Consider the following 12,040-nt stretch of genomic DNA (forward strand, 5'->3'; position numbering starts at 1 on the left):
TGTTGCCTAATCTTATTAGCAGCCATTTCGTCTTGAATGTAGGATCTGCAGTCCTGGAAGCTTGGACATGCCTTTCATCAGCTGCCTCCCATGTGACATAGCAGACCTCAACATCTTTTTTCAGAGCCTGAACTGCCTGTTGAATCTTATAATTGAGCAAAAGAATATCTGTTGTTAGCAGCTTATTCCAGAAGTGTGATAACACACATTATCATACTTTTTCAGTGTATGTTACCAGCTTGTCCTGGTTCCCACATGTCTTTTTGGTTACCTGTCCTTAGAGGATTAGCTTTCTGGATTCATAGAATTCTAGAAATTCTAGAAGAGGCAGAATTAACCTAGTCCAGTTTTCTACTTGGTGTGTGAATCTCCCAACAGCCCTGTTTAATTCATCAGCTAAAATTTATTGAGCACTCACATGTTTCTGGCAAATGAAAGATGGCTAAGATAGCATCTTTGTGCTAGAGAAAGCACAGTTTAGCAACGGGGACATAAATGGCAAAGATGAAAGTGCAGTGCTTTAGTATTGTAGCTGTCTCAGTCTCATCAGGGTAGAACAGGGAAATTTAATATAAATAATTATTGACCGTACTAACTTTTTGTACAGATGTAATTTGACTAACTGAGATGTAAGGAAACTTGGTATGGTATAGTAGGGCCGATGCAGAATGCTCAAGAAGGACAGACTGGGAAGGGCCTCAGACCTTATGCACAAGGTGGGGTCCAGCCCACTCTGTATCGGAGAAGTTGGCTTGTGTGCCAGGCAGGCGCAGGTCTGGAGTGGCTGGGCAGGTGCTGGGGGGCTGGCGGCTGGTGGTGTGAAACAGGTGCCTTTCAGTGGTGATGGCAGAGGTGAGTATGTGCATTTTTTATATGCTGTGTGTGATAGGAAGTGTCCACGCTTGGAAGATCTGAGTGACTCAGCCTTACTTCTCAAAGCCCTTCATTGAGAGTGATGAGCAGATACTGGCAGGACTAGAGAGTAAACAGACTGGTTAACATCATTCATTTCTGAGAAATTGTCTGCCAGATACCTGCTTTTGAGTAACCATAGTTTGTAAGTTCTTTCAAGTGAAAACAATGTTCTTAGGGAAAAGAGGATAGGTTAGTTTGTAGTTCAAACAATGACACAAGCGTTTTCCTCAACCAACCATTGTACTTTGATTTTGAACGGAAATACCATGTATGTACTTTGCATTTTTGTCATGCAGAATATTAAAACTTGACCTCAGGAGTTAAAATTTAATAAAATTAACATTTTTTCCCTTCATGAAAGACATTCCTAGGTGAAACTGGTATTTTGTGTGAAAATGAACAATATGAGTACAAGTTCAGCTTGGTGCCACTGCCTTGAGTCCTGTCAAGGAACCAGCAGTTTTATTTTCCATTGCTTTTGAACCATCAGTGCATGTGACAGGATGGTGAAAACAGCAAGTAATGTCTTAGTTGACCTTGAATAATTCTTAAAACAGTTTCTGGGCCCCCCAGGAATCCAGGGACCACACTTTGAAAGCCACTGGAATGGGGCAGGTGTGGAGGTGGAAAGATGAAGTAGAGAATCTGTGTGAGAGAGAGAGAGAAAGTGGTGGCTTGGACTGATTTAGTGGTAGTGGTGAAAGAAGTAGGCAAGGTGTCAAGGGCGATGCCTACATGTTTTCGGCGTAAGCATGGGTGGATGGTGGTGTTATATCCTGAGCTAGCAAACCCGAGGAGGTGGGGATCTGGGGCAGGGGCAGAGGGGAATCAGTTTTCCTAGTGAGTTTGGGAACATAACAGTGTTTAAGTAGAGGTGTTCATGAGGCAGTTGGACAGATGGTTCTGGAGCTCAGAAGACACACGTGAAGTGCAAAACAATATTTTGGAATTTTTAGTGTATAGATAGACAGTTGAAGCCATAGAGGTAATTAAAACTCCTGAAGGTAGATAGTATGGAGTGAGAAAAGAAGTGAGCCTAGATATGAAGTCTGAGAAACTTGTACATTTAAAGAGCAGGCAAAGGAGTAGAGGTGAGCCAGGAAATAGGGCTGCTGGAAAGTGTTAAGAACTGGAGAGGACCTAAAGTTGTACTTTCCTTGCAAGTTAACAAGTTAGCCTAACAGAGTGTCTGTGAGGTCCCAGCAGAAGACAGGAGTCTCTTGAATCAGAGACATGGATATTTTATTACCTATAGCAAAGCAGCCTCCTTATTACCTGACTTTGTCTTGGTTTCCCAAGCCCCATTTTGTATAGGGTGAGGTTGAAGAGGACCAGGTAAGACCTGCACAGACTGGCTGTGTTACAGAAAAGGACTCTGACTTAGGGAGCCCAAGTCTTTTATAATGGGCAGTAAGCATGCCTGCCCTTGGCTCTAGGAGGAGACCCTCTCTTTATTTTCCAAAGCTATTCAATGTATGAACATTGTTTAAAAAATAATCTAGAACAAAGGCAGTCATTGTCTTTACTTGCAAGTCATATAGAAATGTGAGATGGGAGACATGGAAAATCTCTTCCAACAACCTTGTAGAAAGAAAACTGGAGGGTGGTGTCGTGAAAACCAGTATAAAAAGACTGTTTCAAGATGGAGGAAGTGGCTAGCCCCATTGGATATTGCTGAGAGGACATTGGAACTTTAGCTAGAGCTGTTTCATTGCTGTTTGAAGGAGAGAAATCAAATTGATGTGTGCTAAAGAGTGAATGGACATGTAGAAAAATGGACATTGGGAATATAGGTGACTTTTGAAAAAAACTTGGTTGAGAATTTGAAGGAAGCAGTACTTGGAAGCTGTGCATGCGAGTAGTGTATAAGGAGAGGGAGAGGAGAGCCCAGGGCTAGAGGCTGTGAAATGCTGATGGGAAGAATCCAGTTGGAGGGGAGATGGCAGAAGAGAGAAGATGATTGATGACTCGTGGTTCCTAAAATGTCTATCAGTGGGGATGGGATGCAGAGTTCCTATGGAGAAGCTGGCACTTAGGAGGAGGAGGTCCTCAGCTGCCTTAACTGGGGAAAGGACGAATCCAGAGGCAGCTGTGTTTATGAATATAGCAGGAGGTTGTGGAAGTAGGAACTATTAGGAAGAGGGGCCAGGTTCTCTAGGAGGTAAATAGACACTAGATTTTTAAGGAGATTAGATGAAGGTGTGAATTAATTGTGGAGTATGGGAAAACAACCGATGAGAGAACAAAGTAGGAGTTCCTGGTGAGTATAGAGGTGGTAATCGTGCATTTCTCTTGATCCTAGTTTCTCTGGTTGATGTTTTAGGGAATTTTCTTCCCCTTTTTCCTTGACATATCACCACCATTAAAATGAACAGTTTCACACCCACTAGATGGGTATTATATAAAAAACAGGCAGTAACAAATGTGGAGGAGGAAGTGAAGAAATGAAGAAAAGAGACCCTCAGACTTCACTGGTGGGAATGTGAAATGGTGCAGCCACTTTGGGAAATATTTTGGCAGTTTCTTAAACCATTAAACATAAATTTACCATAATGCCAGCAGTTCCATTCTTAAGAATCTACCCAAAAGAAATAAAAACATTTATCCATACAAAGGTTTGCAAATGAATGATCTTAGCAGCATTATTCATAATAGCTGAAAATTGGAAGCAACCTAGATGTCCTTCAATGGGTGAGTGGATTGTCAAAATTTAGTATATATAATGTAATACAATAGATTCAGCAGTAAACAAATTAAGTATAGATACATGCTACAACAAATAAACCTCAGACACATGCTCAGAGACTTTAATGTATGATTCCATTTTTATGAAATGTCCAGAAAAGACAAAGCTATAGAGATACAGGGTAGATTAGTGGTTTCCTGAGGTCGGAGAGGACAGGGCAGGGAATAGTGGTCAATGCAAATGAGGGATCTAATGAGTGAGGGAAATGTTCTAAAAGTGATTCCAGGTGCTGATTGTACAACTTGGTAAATGTACTAAAAAAGTCACTGAATTGTATACTTGGAAAGGGTAGATTTTATGATATGCAAGATGTGCCTCAGTAAAGTTATTTTTTAAAAAGAGACAACAGTTCTTAGGAAAGTGGTAAGAAGTTCAACTGAAAAAGAAATAGGCTGGCATTTTGTTGGACAGATAGGATAGAAGAACAAAGGGCCAGTTAAGTGTGGGATTTGGGGAAATGAGAGATTTAATCACATAGAATTGAAAAATGCATTAAGTAAAGGAAAGTGCTGAGCAAGAGGGTGCTGACGGGTAAGGCGGAAAGTAAAGTCCTTGGGGTGAGAGTGGCTGTCAGAGAGGTTTGGGAGTTTAGGGAACTTTTGAGATGGTATAGTTGGATCATGAAGAATAGGGGAGAAGAGAAGGACTGAGGTCCTTTGTGAACTTTGTACCTGTTCCAAAGTAGGGGTAAGGGAGTTCACAAGGCTGAAAAGCAGACTGGAACAGTGGTGTCCCTTTTCCATCCTGCCAGCTTACTCTCTGACATTAGGCATCTGGAATATCTGCCTGTAGATCTACTTTACGGATTAGGTGAGATAAAGTAGGTAATAATCTACTCCTGTCAGGAGTATCTACATGCCTTACAGGTCCTAAATAACTAGATGTTATTAGAAAAATTGAAGAAGAGGAGTTTATTACTGCATAACAAACGGAAAGCTTTGTGGCCAGAAGTAAGAGTGAACATTTATGGTACGTAGCTTTTGTTGGTCAGAAATTGGAGAACAGCTTAGTTCAATAGTTGTGACTCATGGTCTCTCGTGAGGTTATAGCCAGGCATTAGTTAGTTGGGGCTGCGTCATCTGAAGGCCTGTGGCTGGAGGGTCTGCTAAGGTTCACGTGGCTGACCAGGTGATGCCCAACGTTGACACCAAGGTCTCAGTTCTTTTCCATGGGAGCCTCCCTCAGCACTGCTTGATGGTCCTCATACAGGCTGCTGGCTACCCAGAGTGACCCCAGAGAGGAAGGCCGTGCTGAAATACTTGTGTAGTGGAGCCTTAGACATCATACACTCGTCTCTGCCATTCTCTATGGGTCACACAGACGGCCGAGCATCGGTGTGGATGACAGGAGAGCATGGATGCCAAGAGGCGAGGACTGCTGGTGTCACCTCAGGTCGGCTACCACAGAGAGAAGAAATAAATTGCTTTTTTTTGAGGGGAGGGTATTTATTTATTTGCATCTTCCTTGCAGTAACCTCTATTAGTTATGAATTTATACAAATGTGCAACTTAGTGCTTAATGACAAAATGTCCTGTTAACATTAGTGATTCATCATTTTTCTGACAGCACCTCATTTTATAATTGCTTTGTAATATTTAATTTTCAAATGATAGAGTCAAAAACCAGTAAGACCACTAAGATATAACCAAAACAGTAGCCCTCTGCCCTACCCTGAATTTCTGCTTTGCAGAGAATGCTATTTTTAATTCTCTGGACTATTTCTTGTGCTCACTTCCTTCACATTAAAGTAGCCTTGCATGTATATCTGTTTCTTGATTTTTCACTTTTAGATTACCAACTTTCTACTGTGGCACATGAGATTTTGGCATGTCTGCTGTCCCACTATGTCCCGTATGTCCCACTATGTCCCGTTCGATTAAATCAGGATTGAGTGTTTATATTATTATGGCTGTAAATATTTTCTGCAAGTCCATGAAGCAAATGCTGTTTGCATCTCCTTTCCTTGTGTTTTTTCCTGGAATTAATGACCATCTCTTTTCGTTTGCTTTGTTTTCTGTGTCCTTATCAATAAGTCATCTCCAAACTCTTCAACAGAAGTAAACTCCCAGCACAATCAGGTAAAAATCTGCTACTTAGTTTCCGTTCTCTTGGCAGCATCCCACCTGGACTCCATCTTCTGCTGTCCTTGAGACTGAGTATGCTGTGCTGGGTTCCAAGAGCCCCTGCTGTTTCCTGTGTTAGAGATTCTCCTAGATTTCATGATTTTATGTTCTCCATTTACGTTATTGCTGCACAGAACATACCCTGTCCTCCAATAGCTTCCTAAGAAAGAGTGCCTGGGAAGTAAGGTTTTGAGACCTTGCAGGATTAACTGCGATGGCCTGTGAAAAATCTGTAGGTTGGAAAGTAATTTAGAAGGCATTATTTCATTGCTTCTGTCTTCTCATGCTCTGCTGAAGAAATCCCAGTCCATCCCAGTTCCTAGTAGTGGCCTCTGATTGCCTGTTCTCTGTGTGGACATTCAGTTTGGCCTTCTCTGTTCTGCTCAGTCCACTGCCAGTCATCCATGCTCAGTTCTGCAGTTTTCTTAGCCTCGCTTTTCCCTGTCTCTGATATTATGGGTCTCTAACTTTTATTTCTTTACTATTATTTTAGTGGGTTTCAGGAAGTAGTAGGGATAATTGTTCGTGTTTATTTTACCCTATTTACTAGAATATGTGATGAAGTGCCATGAAGAAACTTTAAACAAAAAATATTCATAAGATGGATTTACAAGAAAAATTAACCAGATACAAAGCTAATTTTGTGTATTTCCTTTTGTGATATTTTCCTTCTTATTTCCAAAAGTTATATTTAGAAAATTTCCCACCTCTTAATTCCTCTTGGTTTTGGGGACTTCATTATCGTTCTGATTGAGATAAGGTTGGAAACTAATATTTGTTCAGTATCTACTATTTGTTATAGTATGAAGGTTTTACATAAACTAGATGATGAGGTAAGATAATCGTGACATCTCTGTTGTTAGGTAGCTCTCACTCCCATTTTAAATGAGAAAATGCATCAACCTGAGTCACGTTCCAAAGGTCATACTTATAGTAGCAAATACAGGCTTTGAATCTAGTATTTTTGATCATATAGTCCTTTATCCTCTTTGCTTACAACTTCATTAATCTTTAATTTGTGTGAAAATTTCCAGCCATAAAAGCTGGGAGAGAATAGTGTAACAGCCTCACCATGTGTTTGCCATTTGTCAGTCAGTCACCATCATTTTGCCAGTCTTTTGTTTTAGGGACTCCACCATTTTTTTTTTTTTACCTGTAAATATACTTCAGTATATGTCTTTGATATCTGAAAGGACTTAAAACAAATCTCAGTGCTTTTATTCTACCTCACAAAATTAACAGCAATTCCTTAATGTGATCTAAAACCCAGTCCATATTGGGATTTCTCTGGTTTTCTCAAAAACATTTCTACTATTGGTTTGTTCACACAATATCTAAATCAGGTGCACATATAACCATTTGGTTGTTATTTATGCCTCTCAAGGCTCTTGTAATCTTTCTTCATACTATTTTTTTGTTGAAGAAACCAGGTCTTTTACTCTGTACCACATTCTAGATTTGGCTGATGGCTTTTTCATGTTTTCATTTTAGTGTTGTACTCTTCCCCTATTTCCTGTTAACTAATGAAGTTAGAGCTAGGTGTTTGATTAGATTCAGGTTTGTGTATTCATTTTTGCAAGAACATTTTGTAGTTGGTGCTTGTATTTTCTGTTTCATCAGGAGGCGAGTAATGTCCATACCCTCCCATTTTCAGTGATTCTGATTAGTTGTAGTTAAAAGCTTGATCCATGCATTACAAGTTCTCCATATATATTTCTCTTCATGATCTTAACATCCGTCCACTCTGTGGTTATCGTCTAGATCCATTATTTCATTAGGTGTTACACATGAATTTTTCTTCTTCTACCTTTGTTAGCTGTAATTCTTCTATAAAGAGGACTTTCTCTTCTTAACTGTTTGGTTGGGTGAAATCAGCAAAGACAAGATTAATAATTGATTTTCCCTTGTCAGTTTTCAGGGTAATGAGTTACTCTAGCAGCTTCCACTGGTGATCAATGAAGGGTTTTTAAAGGAGTCATTATGAACTAAAGGCTATTTATGTATTTGATATACTTCAGTGAATTACAGTTATTACTCATTTTGATGCTCATATTGTTTCATTAGAGTACCCATTAATCTGTGACAACTTCTTTGTTTTCTGACACCTGATGTTCCAGGCTCATTTTTTACATACCCTTTCCCAAACATGGAACTGGCCGTTTCTCCAAGGGATTCTTTTTTTTTTAATTGAATTTTATTTTTTTAATGGGGACTAGAAACAGCAAGCTGAATTGAGTGAGTTCTTAGGGGTTCATTACCCTTAGATTGTTTTAGGCATGTTCACTGAAGGAGAACTAGGAAATACATACTTCTTAGAAAAAGAAAATGAATCATGAGTTTGTACCTATGATTCCAGTTGAAATTGTTTGGCTTTTTTTTTTTACATTGCCCCTCTGAGTTTATACCTCTATATCATTATTCTTGAAAATCTTGGTTCACAATCATTGTAACAAAAGTACTTTCTGCTTTCTTATTATATGTATGACAGTTTCTTACTGTCAATATAAGTACTAACAAATGAATGTAGTTTTTCTTTGTGGATCTTTTTGTGCATATATATATTCTGCTAGGGAGATACAGCCAAAATTGTGTGTGGAATATATACTGTATTTTCCAGTTTATCCTCTCATTGTTATTTCTGGGGGAAAAAGTATGTATTCAGTATATATATGTACATATTTTGAATATATAATCTTTAAATTTCATATTTAATACATAGTTATTCTTATACATACTTATTTTTTCCCTTTCTTATGAAAAGGTGGTATACTATAAACATTTTCTTGTCTACTTTTTCTCTTAATGATATGTCCTGTAGATAACTCCTTATCAGCATGTAAAAATCTATTCCTTTAAATAGCTGCACAGTAATCCATTGTGTGGGCTTTGTGATTTATTTAACCGGTCCTTTAACTGACTGATTCAAACTTCCCTTTTAATTCTTGAGGAAATACTTCTATGTGGCAAAACTTGTGTGAGAATTTTCTAAGGTTAAAAGTTTTAAAACTTTAAAATGTATTTCTTTATTGTATTCTTAAACTAGTAATCGAGTGAAGGACAGTTCATGAAATTGATTTTACTCACCTAACCACGCTGACTTACTTTTAAACTTTATCCATTTTTGATGGAAATCTTTTACATTTATTACAGACTTTTATACAGTTTATTTTTTGCCATGATAGGGATGTTCATCACTGGACTTCATTCTAATATTCTGTGCATTTTAATTTTTTTGTGTCTTTTCTGAATGAAGACTCATGCCTAAGTCAGGGCAGTGCTGGTGTGAAGGTTTTATCTCTTCGGGGCCTTAGCTTACATACAGGAAAGTTGAATTTATAGATGGCCTGTTAACTTCAATGGGGGGTGTTCTATTCCATGTTTACTACACAATTTTTTTTTGGTTGAGAAAACTGTGCATCCATGTCTTTATCTAAACTTTTTGCTCTTGTATTTTTACAATATGTGATTATGACTGTTCCTTATTAATGATAATATTTTCTCCTGAATCAGATGTTCTGCCTTACTCAATACGGGTCCTGTTGGAAGCTGCTGTGCGAAATTGTGATGGCTTTTTAATGAAAAAGGAAGATGTTATGAACATTTTAGACTGGAAGACCAAACAAAACAACGTTGAAGTGCCCTTTTTCCCTGCCCGTGTTCTTCTTCAAGATTTTACGTGAGTGAGAGGTTTATTTTTCATGGATGAATATTCACTGTTCCTTTTCTAAAATTCAGATGCCCTGATGGTTGGCTGTGTTGTTTTTGTAATTTTGAAGATTACTTTATAATTTTAACAAATTGCCTTTCCTAGACAGAAGCAATTCATTAAAAATTAGACACTTGTTTCTTGTACTATTTATTCAGACTGCTTTTGCTTAACTGCCTGCTTGTCATATCTACCTAGCTAATAGTTTTCTCAAACTTACCCTATCCAGAACTGGATTGCCTAGCCTGCTTCACCTATTCCTTTCCAAGACTTGTGCATTGTAATAGATGGCACTATAGTCTCCCATTTGCTTAGGGCAGAAATCTAGGAGTTGACTTTGACTCCTCTCTTTCCTTCATACACAGTCCAGGCTATCAGCATGAACTGCTGGCTCTACCTTTGAAGTGTATCCTGAGTCCAGATACTTCTTACCATGTCCCCTCTGGCCTCGTCATCCTGGTTTTAGCCCCATTTTCTCTTACCTGGACTACAACTGTAATAGTCTCTTAACTGGTATCCCTGCTTCCACACTTGTCATTTATATTTATAGTCTTGGCTTTTCACAGTATATGATGTGACTTTGTTAAAAAAATGTTAATCGAGGTCATACTGTTCCCCCATGTGTCCACTGGCTTCCATTACACTTAGGATAAAATTCAAAGTCTTCACCGTAGCCTGAAATGCTGCCTGACCTGGTTGTCCAGGGATTATTTAAAGATGAGTAAACCTTTAGCTAAGATTTGAAGGAGGTGTAGGAATTAGCCAAACAGTAAGAAAATTCCCTTCATCCACCCACCCAAATCTGGTCTATGTGCCTCTGCTCTGTGCACCCTGTATAGGCTGCTTTAAAGTACGTGTATTACTATTTTGTAGTCACTCCTTTATCTTCCTTACAAATTCCTTGAGAGCATGAACTAAGGGCCTTGTGCCATTGGTGTCTAGCACATTGATAGTACTTGGTAAATGCTTCTTGTATAGTTGGCTGGAGACACACAGTTGAGTGGATAGCTTTGGAGTAGCAAGAAGGCACTGGGAGGGGAAGGGCTGGAGCTCAGGAAAAGGGAGAAGGGGATGTCATAAAATTTTTTTTTAATTTCTTCAAACTTTTTTTAAAGGTATTATTGATATACACTCTTGTGAAGGTTTCACATGAAAAAACAATGTGGTTACTATGTTCACCCCTGTTTTTGTGTCCTCCCCAAACCCCATTGCTGTCACTGCCCATCAGTGTAGTAGTAAGATGTCACAGAGTCACTATTTGCCTTCTCTGTGCTATATGTCTTCCCCCTGATCCCACCCACACCATGTGTGCCAATCATAATACCCCTGAATCCCCTCCCTCCCTCCCCACCTGCCCTCTCCCACCCCTCCCCTTTGGTAACCACTAGTTCCTTCTTGGAGTCTGTGAGTCTGTTGCTGTTTTGTTCCTTCAGGTTTTGTTTCGTTGTTATACTCCACAAATGAGGGAAATCATTTGGTACTTATCTTTCTCCACCTGACTTATTTCACTGAGCATAATATCCTCCAACTCCATCCATGTTGTTGCAAATGGTAGAATTTGTTTCTTATGGCTGAGTAGTATTCCATTGTGTATATGTACCACATCTTCTTTATCCATTCATCTACTGATGGACACTTAGGTTGCTTACATATCTTAGCTATTGTAAATAGTGCTGCAATAAACGTAGGGATGCATATGTCTTTTTGAATCTGAGAAATTATATTCTTTGGGTTAATTTGTAGGATTGGAATTCCTGAGTCAAATGGTATTTCTATTCTTAGTTTTTTGAGGAACCTCCATACTGCTTTCCACAATGGTTGAAGTAGCTTACATTCCCATCAGCAGTGTAGGAGGGTTCCCCTTTCTCCACATCCTCAGCATTTGTTCTCAGTCCTTTTGATACTGGCCATCCTAACTGGTGTGAGATGGTATCTCATTGTGGTTTTTATTTGCATTTCACTGATAATTAGCGATGTGGGGCAACTTTTCATGTGCCTGTTGGCCGTCTGAATTTCTTCTTTGGAGAAGTGTCTCTTCATATCCTCTGCCCATTTTTTAATCCGGTTATTTGCTTTTTGGGTGTTGAGGCATGTGAGTTCTTTATATATTTTGGATGATAACCCCTGGTCGAATATGTCGTTTACAAATATATTCTCCCAGTACTGTAGGATGCCTTTTTGTTCTGTTGATGGTGTACTTTGCTGTACAGAAGCTTTTAAGTTTGATGTAGTCCCATGTGTTCATTTTTGCTTTTGTTTCCCTTGCTCTAGGAGATGCATTCAGAAAAAAAGTTGCTCATGTTTATATTCAGGAGATTTTTGCCTATGTTATCTTCTAATAGTTTTATGGTTTCATGACTTACATTCAGCTCTTTGATCCATTTTGAGTTTACTTTTGTGTATGGGGATAGACAATAAGGGGATGTCATAAAATTTAAGGCAGAGAAAGAAGTCCATAGCAATTCTCTTGAAATTTTCTTAAGCCTCTTAAAGTCATCTTTTGTGTTACTTTTGGCACATTGACCCCTGAGCAATCAAGTTCTTGGATAG

The 12,040-nt window shown here is 38.9% G+C and overlaps 1 protein-coding gene across 2 annotated transcripts in view; it reads left to right on the top strand.

Annotated features, from left to right (window-relative positions):
• The window catches only part of IREB2 (iron responsive element binding protein 2), a 54,365-nt gene that overhangs the window by 7,710 nt on the left and 34,615 nt on the right, over positions 1 to 12,040 (top strand). For both annotated transcript variants that reach the window (XM_057494848.1, XM_057494847.1), the window contains exon 3: positions 9,295 to 9,460. In XM_057494848.1, the coding sequence (XP_057350831.1) occupies positions 9,295 to 9,460 (166 nt within the window). The remainder of the gene's footprint in view (positions 1 to 9,294; positions 9,461 to 12,040) is intronic.

Source organism: Manis pentadactyla, chromosome 18, assembly GCF_030020395.1.
Source record: "Manis pentadactyla isolate mManPen7 chromosome 18, mManPen7.hap1, whole genome shotgun sequence".
Classification (NCBI taxonomy): Eukaryota; Metazoa; Chordata; class Mammalia; order Pholidota; family Manidae; genus Manis; species Manis pentadactyla.